This window comes from Apiospora marii, assembly GCF_038362585.1.
Source record: "Apiospora marii strain CBS 49790 chromosome Unknown utg000007l_segment0_segment0, whole genome shotgun sequence".
Classification (NCBI taxonomy): domain Eukaryota; kingdom Fungi; phylum Ascomycota; class Sordariomycetes; order Amphisphaeriales; family Apiosporaceae; genus Apiospora; species Apiospora marii.
In genome coordinates this window covers 234,114-254,232 of record NW_027117379.1, presented here as the reverse complement: position 1 = coordinate 254,232, position 20,119 = coordinate 234,114, and the positions used below count along the sequence as shown (strand labels likewise).

At 54.3% G+C, this 20,119-nt stretch overlaps 7 protein-coding genes across 7 annotated transcripts; 4 read left to right on the top strand and 3 right to left on the bottom strand.

Moving 5' to 3' along the window:
• Window positions 1-254: 254 nt before the first annotated feature.
• On the top strand, window positions 255-1,490 carry PG985_010494 (uncharacterized protein; the record flags this gene model as incomplete). Its single annotated transcript, XM_066830262.1, has 1 exon — window positions 255-1,490. The coding sequence occupies one exon, from the start codon at window positions 255-257 to the stop codon at window positions 1,488-1,490; it is 1,236 nt and encodes a 411-aa protein (XP_066680944.1).
• Window positions 1,491-2,986: 1,496 nt separating this feature from the next.
• Window positions 2,987-4,643, top strand: PG985_010493 (FAD/NAD(P)-binding domain-containing protein; the record flags this gene model as incomplete). The annotated part of the gene is made up of 2 exons (XM_066830261.1): window positions 2,987-3,047; window positions 3,178-4,643. The coding sequence occupies 2 exons, from the start codon at window positions 2,987-2,989 to the stop codon at window positions 4,641-4,643; spliced, it is 1,527 nt and encodes a 508-aa protein (XP_066680943.1).
• Window positions 4,644-4,889: 246 nt separating this feature from the next.
• On the bottom strand, window positions 4,890-6,215 carry PG985_010492 (uncharacterized protein; the record flags this gene model as incomplete). Its single annotated transcript, XM_066830260.1, has 1 exon — window positions 4,890-6,215. One exon carries the CDS (start codon window positions 6,213-6,215, stop codon window positions 4,890-4,892), a length of 1,326 nt encoding a protein of 441 aa, XP_066680942.1.
• Window positions 6,216-7,871: 1,656 nt separating this feature from the next.
• PG985_010491 (uncharacterized protein) lies at window positions 7,872-10,763 on the bottom strand (the record flags this gene model as incomplete). Its single annotated transcript, XM_066830259.1, has 7 exons — window positions 7,872-7,958; window positions 8,008-8,796; window positions 8,889-9,583; window positions 9,635-9,658; window positions 9,719-9,890; window positions 9,983-10,300; window positions 10,362-10,763. The coding sequence occupies 7 exons, from the start codon at window positions 10,761-10,763 to the stop codon at window positions 7,872-7,874; spliced, it is 2,487 nt and encodes an 828-aa protein (XP_066680941.1).
• Window positions 10,764-13,688: 2,925 nt separating this feature from the next.
• PG985_010490 (uncharacterized protein) lies at window positions 13,689-14,795 on the top strand (the record flags this gene model as incomplete). The annotated part of the gene is made up of 2 exons (XM_066830258.1): window positions 13,689-13,736; window positions 13,788-14,795. The coding sequence occupies 2 exons, from the start codon at window positions 13,689-13,691 to the stop codon at window positions 14,793-14,795; spliced, it is 1,056 nt and encodes a 351-aa protein (XP_066680940.1).
• A 188-nt stretch (window positions 14,796-14,983) lies between these two features.
• On the bottom strand, window positions 14,984-17,417 carry PG985_010489 (glycosyl hydrolase family 92; the record flags this gene model as incomplete). The annotated part of the gene is made up of 2 exons (XM_066830257.1): window positions 14,984-15,563; window positions 15,619-17,417. The coding sequence occupies 2 exons, from the start codon at window positions 17,415-17,417 to the stop codon at window positions 14,984-14,986; spliced, it is 2,379 nt and encodes a 792-aa protein (XP_066680939.1).
• A 630-nt stretch (window positions 17,418-18,047) lies between these two features.
• On the top strand, window positions 18,048-20,110 carry PG985_010488 (uncharacterized protein; the record flags this gene model as incomplete). The annotated part of the gene is made up of 4 exons (XM_066830256.1): window positions 18,048-18,528; window positions 18,583-19,346; window positions 19,460-19,729; window positions 19,865-20,110. Coding segments are annotated over 4 exons (1,761 nt in total), but the record flags the coding sequence as incomplete, so codon positions are not given.
• Window positions 20,111-20,119: the final 9 nt, after the last annotated feature.

Genomic DNA, 20,119 nt, shown 5'->3' with positions numbered 1-20,119 from the left:
CGATTGAAGTGATATTGGCTGCCCGATTGGAGAGAGAACGAGGGGGAGGGAAACAAGCCAAGATTTCTCAGCCCGCGGGCTGATTGACACCCGCGGGAATGGGAAGATTGTTATGTCTCAGACTTCCCTTCCCGCATAATAGCCAGCCAGTCTTCGCATCAAGAGTTTAGACATCAATTGACCACCTGCTCGTGAAGAAGCCATTCGCGACGAAGCCATTGTCCCTAAACCGCAAACCCAATCCACCGAGCACGATGGCGCAGCAATCCGTACCAGCCGCGACAGCAAGCGGACCGCCCCCCTGGATAGCGCGCCAGCCCCTGTCGACGCTCTACACCGTCTGCTGCCTGGCGACCATCCTGGCGCGCCTCCCGTACTGGATCCTCAAGTTCGCCCTGTTCGCCAGCCAGCGGCCGGTCCCGACGTGGACCTTCCGGCAGAGCCTGATGCTGACGCTGACCAAGGCCCTCGTGTCCATGGCCTCGGTCACCCAGGCGCCAGTGTCGCTGACCCTGGAGCCCGGCAAGGAGAAGGAACAGTTCCTCGTCGCCCAGCCCGCGCCCGAGGCGGACTACGTCGGGCCGCTGAGGAGCGACGTGGTGAGGCCGGCGCCGGTGGGCATCACCTGTTTCCCCCGCGCCCACGCCACTACCAAAACAACCAAGCAGCAGCAGCTCGACTCCGAGTCCGAATCCGAGTCTATGGTGGTGCTGCACGTCCACGGCGGCGCCTTCGTCCTCGGCGACGGCCGGACCGCCCAGCTGGGCTTCGGCGCCTCCTTGCTTCTGAAACACGCCGGCATCGACCGCGTCTACTGCCCCCAGTACCGGCTCGCCTGCCGCCCGGACCCGGTGCCCTTCCCGGGCGCGCTGCAGGACGTGCTGACGAGCTACCTGTATTTGGTGCGCGAGCTGGGCATCCCGCCGCGGAACATCGTCCTCTCGGGCGACAGCGCGGGCGGCAACCTCGTCATCGGCCTGCTGCGCTACCTCGTCGAGCACCCCTTACACGAAATGCCGCACAGCGCCGTCCTGGTCTCGCCCTGGGTCGCGCCCGTCGACAGCCTGGGCCCGGACCTGCTGCTCACCTCGAACCCGCACTACGGCAGCGACCTGCTCCCGCCCGCCTTCCTGCGCTGGGGCGCGGCGGCGTACGCCCGGCTCGTGCCGGCGGCGGACCCGTACATCTCGCCGCTGGGGCGGTCGTTCGTGACGCCCGTGCCGCTGTTCGTCACGCTGGGCAGCGCCGAGGTGCTCGAGGTGGAGGGGGCGCGGTGGGTTAGGGAGATGCGGGATGTCGCTGTCGAAGGAGATGGGGGGAAGAAGAAGAAGAACGATGTTGAGCTCAGCTATGAGGACGGGGCGCCGCACGATACGTTCTTGTTGGGGGGCAGCTTGGGGTTCGAGGATAGTGCGCGCGAGGTGGCGATCAGGATTGGGGAGTTTATTCGGAGGAAGTCCCAGGCTTCTTCATTGGCGGACTTGGCTTGAGTAGGGATGGATTGAGGAAGTGAGACCGGCTTGAAGGAGACAGTTGCGACAGTCATTCTCATGGTCATGGGCATCCGATGCTCATGTACGATTGTTTGAATTGGCGAGCTCTCTCTTCAAAGGAGCTGGTACTTTTCCCCAGTCTGGATGGTGCTTACAGCTGGGCAACGGCGCCAAATTAGGGATCAGTCGGTCATCCAATGCGACTCTCGTTCGATCAACATAACCATACGGCGTATGCGGCATAGATAATAGATAGTAGGAGTCGTGGCGAGCTGCCCAGGAACTTGGTGCAGGCTTACGTGTCAGTCAATTACAACTAGTTTCTTGGATCGATTCTTGATTCCTATTAAGAACGGTGACATGGCTGCGCCGCAGCTTATTCTGCATACCAAGCATGATCCATCATACGACTCGGCAAGTGCCCGTACGACTGCCCAGCATCATCAGTCGTTACTGTTATGGTCGGATCCGAGGAAAATCGTGATGAACGAATTTCAGCCCTGTTGACCCGAAAACCTGTTCCTCGGAATCCATCTATTGAAGGTCAATCGCACTATTAGCCTGATATATTGGATTTTGGCTTCCTGCACACCATGGTTGGATCACCCATGCAGACAACATCGACAGCATCCCGCACCGTGCGGACGATATTGCGGGGAGAGCCAAAGCGGGGAATGGCAAAAGGAACCGAGCGACGAATCACGGAGCCCTCTCAGACAGCCCCGGACCCCCAGAGGGGGGAAGATGTCTATGATGCTGTGCCGCAGTGAGAACCCGGAAAAGAGCCTCGTCGTCCCCACCGCTTGGCGAACAAGTCATTGAGATTACCAGGAGAGACATCCATCCGCGACCCTGTCTGTCTGGCTGGCCCCTATCGCCGACACGAAAAGCAGCGTCAGAGGTCGACGTTCAATAGAGAAACTTGCCCCGAAATGGCAAGAGAGTCGTAGCACTCTGGTACTTACTTGCATGGGGGTGGGGCTATGCCTGCCGAGAAGTCGCTGAAACGCGCAGCTAGCGTAGCATTCTATCGCCGAAAGGATTTCGATATTGATTGCTGGTCATTGGGACCAGTGCATGAGCCGAGGCGCGAGAGGGAGGAAAAGCAAACATGATAGGCGGTTGGTATGCTCAGGTGGTGGATAGATCGGCAGGCTGCCTTGATTGATGGTGTGTAGCAGTGAATTAGGGAGGAAGGGGGGAATTTGGCAATGGCAACATGCGATGCACATCTGCTCGCATATATGGTGGCGCACCCCTCCCGTGCTGCGGCGTGGTCCGGGGGAGACTTATATCACTGAACTAGAGGGACGGCACGACTGAGACACGCAGCGTCTTTTTAGAATCGTATTTGCTTTTCTGTCCCGCTACCCGACGGCGTGGTAACCTGAATAAAGAACTCTTATTCCCATATCATTTCGTTTTGAGGAAACACACACACACACACGCTGCTAGAAATTGGTGGCTGTTCTGTACCACACGAGCGCATCGACATGGGTCTCAGCATTGAGAAGAAGGCGTCCACCGACGTCGACTATGATGTAATTGTGGTCGGTAAGTTGCACTCGCTTGTTGCACCCCCTCTGTTGGCCTTCAGTCATGTGTGATAAGGATACATGATGGCATCACCCGTGAGCCTATGTTACACAATAGAGGAACATTGGCTGACGCACTGGCATCACAGGCGCCGGCATCTCGGGCATCAACTGCGCCTACCGGCTGCAGACGGAGACCCCGGACGCCAGGATCGCCGTCTTCGAGGCCCGCGGCGACGTCGGCGGCACGTGGGACCTGTTCAAGTACCCCGGCGTCCGGTCCGACTCGGACCTGTTCACCTACGGCTTCGCGTGGGAGCCCTGGCCCTTCTCCACGCCCATCGCCGAGGGCCACCTCATCGTCTCGTACATGAAGGACTGCATCAAGAAGCACGACCTGGGCAAGCACCTCCACTTCCACCACAAGGTGCTGTCGGTCGACTGGTCCTCCCAAACACAATCCTGGACCGTCAAGATGGAGCACGAGGGTCGCGTCCGGCGGCTGACGTCACGCTTCGTCGTGCTGGGCTCGGGCTATTACGACTACCACAACCCCTTGAAGTCGGACGTGCCCGGCCTCGAGAACTTCAAGGGGAAAGTGATCCACCCCCAGTTCTGGCCCGAGGACTACGATTATAGTAATCAAAACATGGTCGTCATCGGCAGCGGCGCGACGGCCATCACGCTGATCCCCAACCTCGCCAAGCAGGCCCGCCACGTCACCATGCTGCAGCGCAGCCCCTCGTACGTCGTCTCCATCACCAACGAGATGCGGGCCCGGTCGTGGGCCGACGTCCTCCTGCCCCGGCGCGCGGCCCAGGTCTGGAAGCGCTGGTTCCACATGACGTTCCAGTGGTGCATGGTGCTCATGTGCAAGTATTTTCCCAACTACGCCACCAAGGAGTTCCTCAAGCTCGTCATCGCCAGCCTGCCGGAAGGGTTCTCCCACGACCCCCACTTCATGCCGCACTACGTCCCCTGGCAGCAGCGCGTCTGTCTGACGCCCGACGGGGACCTGCAGAAAGCCCTGGGCGGGGACAAGCCCAAGTGCGAGGTGGTGACGGCCAAGATTCGGACCGTGACCGAGCGGGGCATCGAGCTGGAAGGGAGCAAAGGCAGCAAAGGCAGCGTCTCCCATACCACCTCCTTGGACGACGTGGACGTCATCGTCACCGCGACGGGCCTGCGCATGGACTTCATGGGCGGCATCCCCGTGACCGTCGACGGCGGCGAACCCATAAACTGGTCCACGCGCCGCTGCTGGCACAGCGCCATGCTGTCCGACGTGCCCAACCTCTTCTTCATGATCGGCTACGTCGACGCCTCCTGGACGCCCGGCGCCGACGCCACGGCCCGCATCCTGACGCGCGTCTACCGGCACATGCAGCAGCACCAAGTCACGTCGGCGACCCCGCGCGTGGGCGCCGCCGACGCGGCGCGCATGCGGGACCGCCGGTTCTGGAACCTGACGAGCAACTACCGCGAGATCGCCGACAGCCGCCTGCCGCGGTACGGCGACGTGGCGCCATGGAAACCGAGGGAGGCGCCGCCGCGGGATCTGCTGTATGCGAAGTGGGGGGATGTCACGAAGGGGTTGCACTTTGGGGTTGCTTGAGTTCAGGGGTGGCTATGCTTTTGCGCAATGCATCCCACTGGAGATGTTATTATAGCACTGTAATACCAGTTTCATTGCCAGTTCTTATAATGAGAGATTAAAGTGTATTGGAGCATGTTATCAGTCTAGATGTAATAGAAGCCAATACTGTCGGGGAATTGGGGCCCCTGGCGGCCCTCGTCTAGCACACGAGGTATCTCCAACAATCAATGTTCACCAAGAAGTCCCACCGAGGATACGGCAGTCTTAATACGCCCCAGCCCTCCCGAGCCCATTACCACCATGCCGGAACCAGAAGTAAGCAGCAAGCCCTGCGCAGATCCCAACAATACCTATAGCCGCTATGCGACGCCGTTTTCTATAACGTGTGGTTTCGTGCGGCGATGATGATATGTCACTCTCCGACTCAAAATCCCGTTCCAAAAGTCTGTCGTCCTCTAGTTCGTCGTGGAAAAGGAGCAATCTCAAGAATTCGTCTCTCGATTCACAGCCGATGTAATCCAAGGCGGCTGCGCGGTGGAGCAACTGCCTGCGCGGCGCCCTCGAGGCGACTCCAAGTCCCCGGAAAAGCTCCTCGGAGCCGGGCGTGATCTTGTCGAAGTCGGCGGCTAGGGGCATGTACTGCGTCAAATGGGCTAGTGTGATGATGAGGACATGCCGTTCCGAGAGGGTGTAGTCGGGAAAGACTCTTCCCAGGAAGAGCCGCTCGTCTTCCGAGACGAGCCCCAGCAGGGCAAACACGCGGTCCCGTGAATCTTTGCACTGGGAATGACGGTGCTGGACGAGCAGGACATGGAGGGCCTGTGGGTACTCTGGTAGCCGATTGAAGCTTCGGCCCATGAGCAATGGTACAGCAGCGGAGGCGTTTGGGGGCAGAGTGGGGGGATTTTCGTTGGACAGAGCAAGGTAATCGAGATCTTCTTCACGGTACACGAGATCGCGGAAGTCATCCCAGTCCATGCTGGTGTTACCGCAATGCACACTTAGGCTCCGGCCGAGCAGGAACTCCTGTATGACCCAAAAGCGCGACCAGTAAGGCCGGTTGGTCAAATCAGACAACGAGTAATACCAGTCGTATGGCTCGATTTCGAAGGTGCGTATAGGGGCGCCAGGGTCCATGCGCGCTTCCAGGTGTTCAGGCACAGCGGGCAATCCTAGCCACACCGACACGCAAGACGCAAACCGATAGGTCTGGTCCATGCAGCGGACCTGTGCGCTCTTCTCTCGGTCGTCGCTCTGGTTGATGCAGATGGCGTCCACCCACAAGAACTCCCATTCGGAATGCAAGCTGGTCTGGCTCAGGTAATAGAGGCACGACCATAGGTTGAGGCGGACGGGGAACTTGAGGCCGTTGATGTGGATAATTTCCGAGGCTTCGCCGTCGCCCCAGGTGTAAGAAACCGCCGTGTACGATGGCGCTGCATCTCTGCGGAACGTCGACACTTCAAAATGGAGTGAATCGTGGCTGTATCTGACAGGTTTCAGCAGTCGCAATTCTTTCGAGCTCAGGCTGCCGTGATAAATGGTTTGTCGTGCATTTTGTCGTGCATCAAAGGTTCCGTACATCGCCATCTTTGGAGGTTCGCATAGTTATAAAATTCCGATTTCATTGTAGAGACGAACAGTGAAGTGGAAACGCCATTGACAGAGATATTGCATTTGACGCAGACTTTGCACCGATCGGTGCTGCTGCTTCTCAAGTTTTGGGGGGAGAGGACGGGAAAGCTTGGGGTAACATCTATGACAATGTAACATCTCTTTGGGACAACACAGACTTGCATGGCCCCCAAGACCGAGTTGTGCCAATCTACGGCCACCTGCTGCAGGTGGCATGCGACGTGACAAAAACCTCCAGATTCAATTGGCCACGAGATGCCTTGTTTCTATGCAACCGTTGTTTGAAAACTCTGCATGAGCGGCCCGATGCTTGACAGCTCGGAAATGATCAAGTACTTGAGGCCTTTAACCAAATTCGCGACGCTCGTCAGATGGGAAGGGGGACTGGTGTCTCCCTTCGTGCGAGGGGCTGGTGATCCGTGCGTCGCACGCACGTGACTCCCCTTCTGGCCACTTGAGCACAACTATTTCAACCCAAAGCCAGATCATAATTATTTCCGTTCGCGTTTTATTTTACTCCTTATTAACATTATTCACACTGAAAAATTCAAGATGAGGGTTGAGGTGGTTCTGTAAACTAACAACCTTGGGCCGCGTATATCCTCAGTTGCATGTGACAGCTACCACGATAGTTGTCGTGAAAGCCTGTTGTGGGTGAGTTTCTAATCGGGATATAAACAGGGAACATAGAACTTGACTACCTATCCGCGGACAGAAAGTCTGGTACAAGCGTAGATACAATCTTTAATGCTGTGTATGTTCCAGCGTCTTCCCAATACCACTCACTGACATCATCCGATCGACTCGACCAATGAGCGAAATAAGAATCTGTAATACCCGAATTCGCCTCCTCGGTCTTTTTACGTCCAAATTGCAACTCAAAATCGGTTTGTGCGACATATTTCAACATCGACCGGAACATTTGTACCTTTATCTCCCTTAGTTTCTCGGCTGTAATCCTCAGATCCGCTCCCATCACACCTATCGCGCAAATGGATGTATAACAGATCCATGGCATGCTGGAAGACAGCCTAAAGAGGCTGTGGTTTTCAGCTTCGTGCTCACGCCAAATGCAGCCTAGGATGTAAACCCAGACAGGCAAGGCCGTCCACTCTGGGTATGTTTCATCCTGTTCAAGGCATGTTTTAGCAGCCACAGTGATCCTTGCGTCAGGGTCAGCTCCATGCCGTAACAGGACTTGAACTACATCCGGCGACATATAGATAACCCTTTTATCACCAGTATTCCTGGGCATGAAGCACTCAACGAGTAGATCAGTTGCTCTTTTAGAACGAGTCTGTTTGTCGAGTCTGACCAGCCGTGACTCCAAGTAGGTGTCATATCCAAGGGACACAGCCATGGATAGGTTATCGATGTCTCCCACTGCAGCCCCTCTGCTTTCCCTTTCATAGTTAAAATCATTATTGATGGCCCAAAGAAATTCCGGGTTCACCAAACTAAAATCCTGTCCAGAAAAGTAGTTCGCGATGGCCTTACGGATGGCTCCGACTATCTTGTTGATGTTCTCGAATGCGGAGTGGAACCTCTCTTCGTCATTGGTTGCTATGATGCCGACTTCAAAGTAGCACGGAAAAAATTTGTGATAGTCATTTAAAAGCCAGCGTGCTGATAAGCGGTTGCTTTTCCGATAGGCAAACCAAGTGCCGTCGAGTAAGGCGAGATTTGTGTTAAAAGCCTCTTTTTTGAGTCGAATTTGAGTATAGTCTTGCGACAGGAAGTCTCGTACGGTTGAATGCATGAAGCTGACTCGATAAGTCTTGATCTGGGAAATGTCATGGCTTTGGAGATGTTTCTGTGACTCATTGCTGGCCCAATATTGGGCATAGTTGTCTCGGTTCTCCCAGGTCTCCAGTAATCCGAGGCAATGCGACTGAAGTCGACGCTGCAGACGCTGCAATTCAAGCAAAGCTTCTTTTTCGGCGGAATAAGGTGTGGTCAGGAAGAGGGTGACGCTTTCCCAGAGAGTCTGCAGTTCAGAAGGGCTCGGCGGAATTGGTAGTGATTCTTGGGTCGAAATAGTTTGTGCTGCGCAATGTAGTTGGAAAAGTTCTGGTCTAACAAATCTTGCTTCTGCCACAATGTAAAGCATCCTTGAAGCATGCTGCACTTTGTCTCTGGGTATATGCAGGATCATGTACCAGTAAAGCCCACCCTTACCGCCTAACTGCTCGGGTAGGCTGTTGATTAGTTCCAGAAGTGTATCGGCGTCATCTCCCTCATCGTTATGTTGCACAATGAGTCCAACGACCAGTTGTACCCATAAGAACACCCCCTGGGCCTTTGTTCTGATTGCGGTACTCAATGTATCCACATCCTGCATGCCCAATGCGTCCCGTTCGAGCCGCGTCGTACAGTAGTGGACAATGCCACTTGCTGTATGTTCTTGAACTCTAATGCGTGGTTTGTCGCGAAAACGAGACTCGAAGGTACTGAGCTCCCGACTTGAGACGCAGGCTTTAACAAATGCGTTTCCTTGGAATGTCTCGAGTAGTATGATCAGTTCGAAGTGCCCGTCCTGTAATAACCGGAATAAGTATACAGTCAAGAGTTGTGTTGATGGTGATGGTAGTACCAAAGGGGGATGAAGAATACTGGAAGTTGGCTTACGTAAATCCATTTGCTGTAGCCCCATTGCTCATCGTTATCGTCGTTGCCGTACATGAGACTGTCCAGAGTCTCCTCAGTATATTCTGCAGAACGTTGCAAGATACGATATTCGTCCAGCCCGTCGATCAAGAAAAGCACATTCCGCTTGTGTCTTTTAGCAGCATTCAGTAGGTTGGAGAATGCCTGGCTCAACCAGATCCAATTCGAGACCTTGGTTATCAATTTGGCGATGAGATCTTGCTGAGATATCATCGCCTCTGTAAAGAGATCGGGAAAGATGTCTGGGATCCAATTCTTCTCCTGTTCCAGACACTGATGTATGATGCTCCGTATCATACCCTCGCGCGTCATCTGCAACTCGAAGCGCTTATCCTTGGCCTTATAATTGTAAAAGAAAAAGGAAGCGACAATGGTGTGGTCGTCGATGAAGGCGTGGTTCAGCCTCCGGATGTTTTCGTGCAAGAACTTCATCAGTGTCGACTTGCCTGAGCCAGCTTTGCCGCTGATCCAAAAGATCGACTCTTTGTCTGACGAAAGCCAAGATTTCAGGCGATCAACAGGTAAGGTGCCAGCCTCTTCATCTTCATCAAACACCTCATCATGGGCAAGCAACCAGTCGCATGTTTGGTTGAATGCGACAGAAATCGTTTCTTCTCGCTCATACATGATGCCGAACCTCAATGCGTTGAGAATTTCTGGTTCGATATTAGCCTGATTTCGTATAAGTAATGCTGTGACTCTCGTACCTGGCCTCAAAGTCTCGATGCGGTCTAATCTTGTTCCATCAGTCTCTTCAACTTGCTTGTTGTTCATTGCGCGGGCCTACGTACGTGCGTCGCTAGCGACTGAGCTCTCCTTGATCTGTCGTTTAAGTTGTTGAAGAACCCTCTTATATCCTTCGTCGTCATGGCCCGAGAACTTTGTCATGTCCATGTGGTTTGCTTGAATGCCAACTGATCGGACGTTGAAACCATCGTACACTGCCGACGGTTCAGGTACGATCTGCACATGTTAGCTTGATCCCATATACACATTTGACGTACACATAGACTCACCAAACCTATACCCGTCGGGAGTGTTTCCCGAAAGCATACCACGTCAAGAACTTTCGATATGGTGACAAATTGGTCGCGCTGCTGCTCAAGTTCCGCGGAGTCGGTTTGAAGGACCTGCAGAAGCCGATTGTTGGGCTGACGTAGAACTGCATTTGCCACCCCGGCCAAGACCTCGGCATACCTTGTTGAATCGCTCCCACGGTGTGGGGTTCCCATGAAAATAACACCTTTGGTGTGGAGGATGGGGTTTCCGAGCGATCCAAATCTCCCATTAAGCTGATACGAAGACGCTTTGATAAGCATCTGCTTAACAAGGAGACCTCCTAGGCTGTGGGCAATGAAGACGAGAGGGTATGTCTGGGAAATAGTGAGCATGAAGTGATAGAAATGCGACCCTTCACATGGATCAAAATCTTACTCTGTCTTCGCGAAAGCGCTCGAGGTCATTCAGTAGGGTGCCAGCATGACCGAATAGACTTTCCTGGCTGGCGTACGATGCCGCGTTCGCGATCATCGCATCCCATCCGAACGAGAACACCCGCGCGTCCGGCAGATCCGCTGGGAGGAGATCTCGAGGCCAGCACGTATCACCTCGTGACCATGTCTTCAATCTGTGTCCGCGAAGTCCGTGGACGAAGACAATATCGACTCTGGGGCTTACACCCCCGGATGCTAATAACTTAAGTCCAAAAGCTGCTTCACCGCTCGAGCCTGATGCTTTTGGTGCTTCGTCAACCACAGAGTCGCCCGGGTCATCAGCGGCGGACTCCAATCGCTTCCCGCGCAGGGCACCGGCGACACTTTCAGCAAAGCGTTCCATGACGCCCCCAAACGAACATGCAATGGACACAATGAACTAGTAACTAGTTGAATACGATATGTTCGTCATGTAGCGTGTGAATACCTCAGTGAGGAGGCGTTGTAGCAGTATCTGATTTCTGATTGGGAAGAAGTGGCGGAAGAAATTACAGAATGGCTTCACAAAACTGGGAGGGAACTTCCCCGCTGGGCACAAAAAAGTGACCGAAGCTGGGTGCACATAGCAGAATGGCAGTGATCAATTGCGTGGTGGCTTGTCAAGCTAGCTGAGCCTATCAGATCTCGTCGCGTTTTGAGAGGCGCTTGACATGTCGCAGATCAAATGGCTTGAGAAATGTACGATCTATCCTATTGGCCACCAGCATATTGGACCTTGACTGCGCCTTCATGGACTGCCTTTGATGAGGCAGTGTGCTGCCGGCACCTGTTGATGCTGGCGCCCAACTTACGCAGTCAGTCCTCGGCCTGTTTTGGGGCCCTGCTGACTAGAAATTATGCACCATTCACTTGCTTTGGAAACTCATAGCTAACCGACTTCATACGCAAACGTAAGAGCCAATTGGCTCCGAGATGTCTTCATTCTACGAAGTATGAAGCAACTGACTACCGACAGGCCTAATGAGTAGCACCTTCGCCCCGGACTTGATTTTAGCAACGAACAAAAGACCGAGCTGCAATCTTCTATCCTCGATAAGTGGTTTGGCAAAATGTGTAGGAAATCCAGCCTCGGATCTTGGTTGCAACAACCGGTTTGGCGGCGTACTCCGCCATACTTTTGGTTGCCCACGGGGGATTAGTCGACGCACAGTGATCGAATAAGTGGTGGCTTGTTGGAATAGCCTAGCCTATCAGGCCCCAGCACCATTGGGAAAGCCCTTGGCACCGGCCTGGCTGTGCAGAACACCCCCACAGGTTGTGTCACGCATAGATAACCACCTCGCGTATCGGTATTAGCGCTCATCGCGACCGCCTCGGGGACACCCCTTGCATACGCCCAAACCCCGTATCGAATTGACCGTACACCATTCCGTCAAGTTGGCGATCGTCTTTAAATTCCCCAATCTACCGAAAGAGGTCAGGTGCATTGCCTCAAAGGTGGTCTGGGCCTTTGCATGGCAACGGGTTCCAGCATATGGGACACCTTCAGGACACCTTCCTAGCCTGCGTGGAATGCCACAGAATTGCACTGTTGTCTGGTTTGACAAAGTAATGGCCGTCATCCTATTGGCCGTTGACTGACCTCACTCGAGGTGGTGGGGAAATTGCTGTCGGCAAGACCACCAATCAGTCATCGGTACTCCCAAACTTTTCATGCCGGCCCCCATGTCAGCCAGGCTGAGTAACAGGCCCTCATTGCAGAATACGACGTGGATGTACGGCGAACTAGGTTGCTTTGCTCATCGGATGCGGTTGTGTGCGTCGCCGTTTTGAAACATCAAATGGGTAGCTTCAGTATGGTACTAATATACGGCGCTCATATTTTGTCAATCTACCCTTAAACGAGCTAGAAGAATTCGAACGCGCCTTCTACCTCGTGCAATAGGTATTGGGGTTTGAACTTACCCGTGCCGCCATGCAACAAGGCGATTGTAGGCATCGAGGAAGCTATCATCGCCGTAACACGAGACCGCCACCAATGCGGTGGGGACGCGAACTCCCTGTTACACCAACAGGCGAAAGCGTGCAGTCATCACCAAGTTTACAGATACAAAAGACCACCATTTTAGGATGTAGGTCTAGGCAGCTCTAGGAATGGTGCCATTGTACAACGTTGCTGGTGCGTTGTTCAACGCCTCGCCTTCCATCTACAGGGTGGGCAATAGGGGCCGTTCATCATTTTAGCCAGGTTCTTCAGGGGGGCACGAACGGTGGCTGCCTTGGCTGGAGTACCTGGTACATGGCTCACTGGTCATACATGCAGTCCGCTACCGCATTTATCAGTTCCAAGCTTCGGACTTACAGCATGATTACAAACTTTTCAACGTCTCAGCCGACCACGGACATCTAATCAATCTCTGCATGAACCTCTCGCTATCCTCTTGCTTCAATTTCGCTTTACATTATGCTTCTAAGCATCAATGCGTCTTACCATGATGGCGGTCAAGATATGGGTTTTATGTACATCTTTGATGCCCCTGCTGTCATCGGCGGATGACTCAGCCCGCATCCTCAGGGAGCAACTCAGTGGCAACGAGCACAACCTCACATATCTCAAGACAGTCATTGCGCCATCTTGGGTCTCAGCGCAGACCTATCGCAGCACCTCATCCATCCTCTGGAGCTGTATTGTTACTTTGACGGCTTGTGTGTACACCGCACTCCATCTCAACATCTCTGGCAAAAGTGGATGGTGGCCACGATTGTTGGCGAAGCTGAAATGGGTGGCAATTGGAATCTTTGTTCCCTAATATGTCATATATCTAGCCTTAATACAGCGTCTTGAGGCCAAATGGGTGTCTGATCAGTTAACCCAGCTACAGAAGCTTCCTAATAATAAGGCCGTTTCAGAAGTGAGTGCACCTACAGCTATTTCAAACCACTCAACGAAAACATGCCTCCTCCTTGAGTCAATATAGTAATAGCTAATATTCTTTAGTATAAGTTTGACTTGAGGTACGGTTTCTTTGTTGTTATGGGCGGCTTCAGAGTTTCCCTTGAATATCTAAGCGAAACCGAGAAGAGAGAACACAGGATCTTCGGGGATATCCTTGACCATGATTGCCATGGAACGCTATCTCCCGTTGGAGTCGTGGCCCTCGCTCGGATAGGGAATTTCATATATATTCCCCCAGAGTCAATCGCCGATAGAAGCAAGGCGAACTCACTACAGAAGGGGCTGGTGTTTTTACAGATTGTGTGGATGGCGTTACAATGCTTCTATCGAAGGGCCTGCGGATATCCCCTAACTCTACTGGAAGTCCACACAATGATACATGTCGGTTGCGCCTGTTTGATGTTTGTTTTCTGGTTTCAGGTATGTATTGACGTTTTAACGAAGATTCGCGACATACTAAGTCCTCTCTAGAAACCCTTGGACATCGCGAGCACCGAGTCGATTGATATTCGTGGTTTTCAGGATCAGATCAACTTACTTCTCCTTGAGTATCATGTTTGGAAAGAAATCGACACTGAGAATCTCCGTATCGCCCCTGTTGGCTCACATCTATTACCACGCTGCGAAACAGAAAGCAACAGATATTTCGGTGGCAACGATAGTTCAGATCGTCTTCTGGCACAGGCAAGAAGCGCAGATCACGACCTGGAATTCGCTACAACTGCCGATATCGAAACCTCATTCGCTCAACTAGAAAATTACGTGCCGGATTATTCGAAATTCCTCCCCTGCGGATTGCGTTTCACGGACCGGAACAACTCTCGTACAGGCCTTAGCATAGCCGAATACATGGCGTTAGTTGGCGCTGTCAAAGAATACTGGCTGCTCGACAGTACAGTTTCTCCGAGACCAGAGACTTACCGCCCAAAGCTGATTGGCCGTCACGTTGGGCCTGACTTGGGCTTTTTGGCAGCACATAATCCCATCAAGGCTCAAGCACCATTCAAAAGACAGTCAAATGTCATGACACACTGGGAAAGAACACAACATGGCGGCCTCCGCGAGGCTTGGAGTGCCCTATCGGAGAGAAAGATTACTCTTTTCATCATAATACCCTTTTCTATAATTTACGGTGGACTGCATTGCACAGCGTGGGGGTTTCACTTCCCGTCACAACAAGAGGAGTTCATGTGGAAGCTTTCAGCGATTCTTGTCTCAGGTTTCCTTGTTGTTGTGATTTTGGCTGTCCTATTGGTTGCTGTGTTTGCATTGATCGTGTCAATACCACAGTGTTGGGGAGGTAAAGATTACTTTGAAGATGTTGATCAGGTTGTTTTTTGGCCTTTATTTGCTGCAATGGCTATCTGTTTTGCAGCCACCAGGACATTTTTGGTTGTCGAATGCTTTATCAGCTTGCGCAGCCTTCCTGTCGGCGCCTACATCATGCCAGAATGGCTTCAGATGATTCCCCATCTTTGAAGACAGCATCAACCAGAACGACTGCATCGAGCTTCATTGGATTCAGATTCGAACCGTGTCCCCGGGTCCTGTCGATGACATGGCATTGGAGTTAACGGATTCCTCTGGACTTTGGTATATTATTAACTACATAGGTCTCATTTAGGTCTCAAAAAATATATTATTGCAACATCATCATAGCTAGAAACTCAGATCCCAGTAAACAAGCTCGGCGGACGATCCTCCACCTTCGTCCCCCAAGCCGACTCCTCCGCCCCCAACGTAATCTCCATCGTCCACCCCTCGGTGAACAACTCATGCGTGATCCAGTTCTTGGTCCAGGGCTGCCCATTCACCGTCACACCCTGAATCGCCACATTGGCATACGTGGGATCGAACCCCACGGCGCGGATCGTGGCCGTCTTCCCCGTGACGCCGTGCGTCACGCTCAGCTCCTCGAAGAAGGGCGCCGAGATGAGGTAGACGTTCTGCCCCGCAATGGGGAACAGGCCCATCATGCCGAACACCACAAAAGCGCCCATGGAGCCGCTGTCGTCGTTGCCCGGCAGGCCGTCGTGGGTGTTGCGGAACTTGGACGGGATGTAGGTGTGCAGCCGCCTCGTCGACAGGGCCGGGCGGCCCGCGTAGTGGTACAGGTACACCGTCGAGAAGACGGGCTCGTTGGAGATGTCGGCCAGGCCCGAGGTGTGGAAGAAGTCGAGGCGGTTGATGAACTGCTCGTCGCCGCCCATTAGGGTGATTAGGGTGGAGATTTGCTGGGGCACGAGACTATGGAGTGTTAGTGGCAAGCGCCAATGAGTTGATCACTGTTCAGGGGACTTACAATTGATACTGCCAGATACTGGCCTCGAACGTCTCGCTGGGGTTCGTGGTCAGCGAACAGAAGTCTGCCAATGCCGAACATGCGATGGGGTCCTGATAACCCCATGTCCCGTTCATGTACTTGGGCTGGAAGAACCCCTTGAAGCCCGTGTCGTTCCCTTTGATGGCGGAGGTTTGGTCTTCTTTCCAGATGTTGCGCCAATTCGTGCTCCGCTGGATGTACTTGTCGTAGACGTCGGACTTCCCGAGTCCCTGGGCCAAGGTGGCAAGGCAGTAGTCATTGTAGGAGTACTCCAGGGTCCTCGAGACACTGCGCGAGTTGGTCCCGAAGCCCAGGGGGTCAAAGTCAAGGTAGGGGATGTAGTTGAGAGCCTTCCAGCTCTGCAGGCCGCCGCGCCCCATGTATGACCATTCCAGGGGCTCGACCTCGGCGTCTTGTATAATGGCCTCGAGCGCGAGGTTCCAGTCGATGCCAGTGAGGCTCTTCACATATGCGTCCACGAGAACCACGTCCGCATTCGAGCCACCCTGGGTCCAGCCGGAGCACATGCTCATATGGCAGTCGGGAAGCCACCCTTCATGCTCATAGATGTCCAACAAGCTGTTGACCATCTGGGATTGAGCCACGGGGTCAAGGATGGTGAGGAGCGGGTGCTGCACGCGGAAGGCGTCCCAGATGCAGTAGTACGAGTCGAAGTAGGGGATGCCGCTGTCCCAATGGGGGTTCTCGCCCGTGTAGTTCTGGGGCGATATCATGCCGCGGTAGATGCCGCTCCAGAAGCTGCTCTGCAAGTCCTCACTGGCGCCGTCCGCTTTGATTGAGATGGGGCTCAACTTCTCACGCCATGCATCTTGGGTCTCGGAGACCAGGCGGTCGAAGTCCGTCAGGGGGTTGGGTATCTCATTGGCGGCATGACTACAGGCCTGCTCGGTACTCATGAAACTGGTTCCCATGCGTGCGGTGAGCGTGTTGTTGGCGAGGTTCTGAAACCGGACCCAACCTCCTGATTCCACAAAGAACAGGTTGAAACCGCGCGTCACGTATAAGTTCTTCGGTTCCGTGCCGGCGCGGTTATTGACCCAGACGCCATTGTCGCGGACGTCGCCCCCGTGGAAGTCGACGCAGAAGTGCATCACGTACGAGCCGGCACCGAAACTGGGGAGGAAGGTACCGTTGCCCTTAATCTGGCCCGACGCGGCATCGACGCTGACCGAAGCGTTCTGCCGACTCTGCCACAGATCCGTCAAGTCGAGCAGCACGAGCGGGTCCCCCTTCCTCGTCGGGAACTCGAACCGGTACAGCGCCGCATGCTCGCTGCTCGTCATCTGCGCCCTGACCCCCGACACCAGCTCGACGGCGAAGCGCCCGGGCTCCGCGACCACGCTGTCGTTGACGTAGCGGGTCGCGCGGTCGCCGATGCGGAACCGGCAGCTGTTCACGTCGTCGCCGTCGGGGCAGACCTGGGGGAACAGCGGGAAGTTGCCCAGGCTGGGGTTGCCGCCCGTGCCCGAGTCGTGCACGGCGCTGAAGCCGGTGACGTTGGACCCGTCGGTCGCGAAGCCGCCCGTGTTCTGGCCGTCGACGTTGGCGACGGGCTTGGCTAGGGCGTAGGGGCGGGTGGCGCCCGCGAAGACGTTGCCGCCGTTGGTGCTGCCGATTAGGGGGTTGATGAAGCGGAGGATGTCATTGTCATCTTGATCGGCGTTGGCTGCGAGTGTGCTGCCGAGGTTTGCTACCAGCAAAAGCAAAATCAGGAGGAGGGGGAGGCGGCAGACCGAGTGCGGGGTTGGTTTGGCCATTGCGAGCTGTTGCGCCCGTCAAACTCTCCGTCAAAGAGGGTGCGCTTCGACTTGACGGATTGTCTGAGCGCGGGGAACAATGCTCGGGTACTTGGGCAAGTATGAATGCTTGACGGACCAGAAGTGCAGTGTCTTATGGATTCACATCGTACGTGACAATGGTCATCTGCTGTTGTTGTCCTTAATCTCTCATTTCCCGGGACCATTCAATAACGTTTACACAGATTGCGCTGGCGAATCGCGGCAAAAGCCAGCGTTGCAACCTGCCTTTACGAGAAAGGTACTCGCCCAAATTAGAAGGGATAGGCTTGTCACGTTTGATTGTGCCGCCCCTGTCGCCGAGTCAATCCATCCGTGGGGTAATGTGCTCCCGCTGCCGGGTTGCATCTGCACCCAGCCACATCAATATGCGGGCGGGTGGCTATGCATAGGGCGTTCGCGACGCTGCGCTGTAGCCTGAGCCTCAGCTGATAGGTTTGAGAAATATCTGCCGAGTCCTACTATTCCGTCCCCGTTCAACATTGTTACAGCTCGAGAGCAATATCGGTTGTCCGTTGTTCTTCCCCTCATTGTCCCTGAGTTTGCCATACGTCATAACCAGAGCCATCAAAGCATCCGCGATCTGAGACCATGGGCAACCTGATATCATCAACTTCTCACTTTCGCAGCTGTGGACTCTGCTACTTCAAGTTGCCGGTCGGCACTCCGTTCCTTGACCAGCCCAGCGTGTCACGCAGAGCAATCCCGGTCAAGCCGAACTCGAGTCAAGAAGCTGGAAGGCTAGACGACGTCCTTCTGCCACCGAAGAACGCCTCGGTGGTGGAAATGAAAACGGAGCTTACAGCATTCACAATTTCTTCTGAAAGATCCTGTGTCGGCTGTGCGGCATTTCTGGAATGCCTTGATCGCATGTTGCGTGATCAAGGCTTCATGATAGACGAACAGTGCTGGCATAGCCAGTGCATGCTCACTTGGCTGGTCGGCGACAGAAAGTCTTGTTATCCCAGCTTTCGCATTGTCCTCCAGGTTACGAAGGCAACAGCCAACCAGGAACCGAGACTTCAGGAGAAGAGCTTTGAAATGTTGCTTGGATACACCGGCCCCACGTACTGTATGTTTAGTGCCTTCGCCGTTATTCTTAGAAAAGCGTAGTGACCATTTGTAGCTATCCCAGCAGCTCGGAAAGCTCTACCCTCATTTGCGTTAGGATATACCGGCTCCACTGGCTCGTTAAATTCCATCAGAGCCTGGCTCGAGGATTGCGAGTTGTCTCATGAAAATTGTAGGCCACCAGCAGACATTTTGCCAGATCGAGTGGTGGAGTTGTCTAGAGACCCTGGCGGTCAGATCATATTTCGTCTTGTGCAAGGCTTGGGCCGACGAGCAGCCTATGCGTGCCTTAGTCATCGCTGGGGGCCATCTACCGAGCGATGCAAAACAACTACAGCAACACTTGCTGCCCATTTCGAACAGGTTCCATCCAGCATACTCCCCAAGAACTTTAGGGAGGCCAGTGAGGTGGCCTTGTATCTCGGTCTGAAGTACCTTTGGATTGACTCCTTGTGCATTATCCAGGACGACGCGGAAGACTGGAAAGTCCAGGCGGCGCAGATGTGCAACATTTACAGTGGTGCCTACCTCACCATTGCCGCCACGAGCTCCGGCGATAGTGACAATGGTATGTTCCGCACCGTCTCGACAATCCCCATATCCCCCGTCGAAACAAACAGGAGCGACATCTTCATCCGTGAATACCCGAGCCATTTCCCTCGCCCCAATGGTCTCCCGACCCCAACGAACTGGCCAAGTTTCCCCTGCTCACACGCGGCTGGGTCTACCAAGAACGTCTGCTTTCGCCGCGTGTCGTCCACTTTACCCGATGCGAAGTCCTACTGGAATGCTCGGCTCGCAAGGCATACTGTGAGTGTGGTGAGGCGGCTGACGTGCCCACCTGGGCAAGAAAGCACAACTACCGAAACCCATGGCCTGAGAAAGTAAGGTCCGAGTGGAACGAATTGGTCGGTGAATACTCGGCCCTACAGCTGACGTACACCTCGGACAAGATCCCGGCCCTCGCCGGCATCGCCAGATACTACGGAACCCGACACAGAAGCTCCTTCGGTCGTTATGTGGCAGGTCTATGGGAGAATAGCCTGCCCCAAGACCTGCTCTGGTATGTCAAGAATGCCGAGGGGGTCACGCGGCCCGAGGTTAGCCCGGAACCTTCTTGGTCATGGGCCTCGGTGACGGGCCGCATTGATACGTGGGAGATTTCGCGGACGGCGACGACGGCCTCTGAGCAGATCCAAGTGGTGGGCTAACATGTCGAGCTGGCGGGTCCGGATGAATTTGGGCCCCTCGCGCACGCAGAGATGACCGTGCGGGGGCTTCTCGCGGAGGGGTCGTGGACGATCGATCCCGGGTCATCATCTGGTAATCTTGTACAGTTCCACCCGAGTCACAATGGGTCGTCCATTGGAACTGGTGGGTACGATGTGCACCCCGATTACATGTTTTCCGACGCCAAGGGCGCGCGACGCTTGGAAGAGGGGTCTCAGGTGTTCTGCCTGAAGACGGGCTTTCTACTAGGCGGTCGCCATTTCTGTTTAATATTGCGTTCGTTGGATGAGGAGCGGACGGTCTTTGAGAGGGTGGGGCTGTTGCAAAGAACGCTCAAGGAAGAAGTTGACTCGTGGTACGAA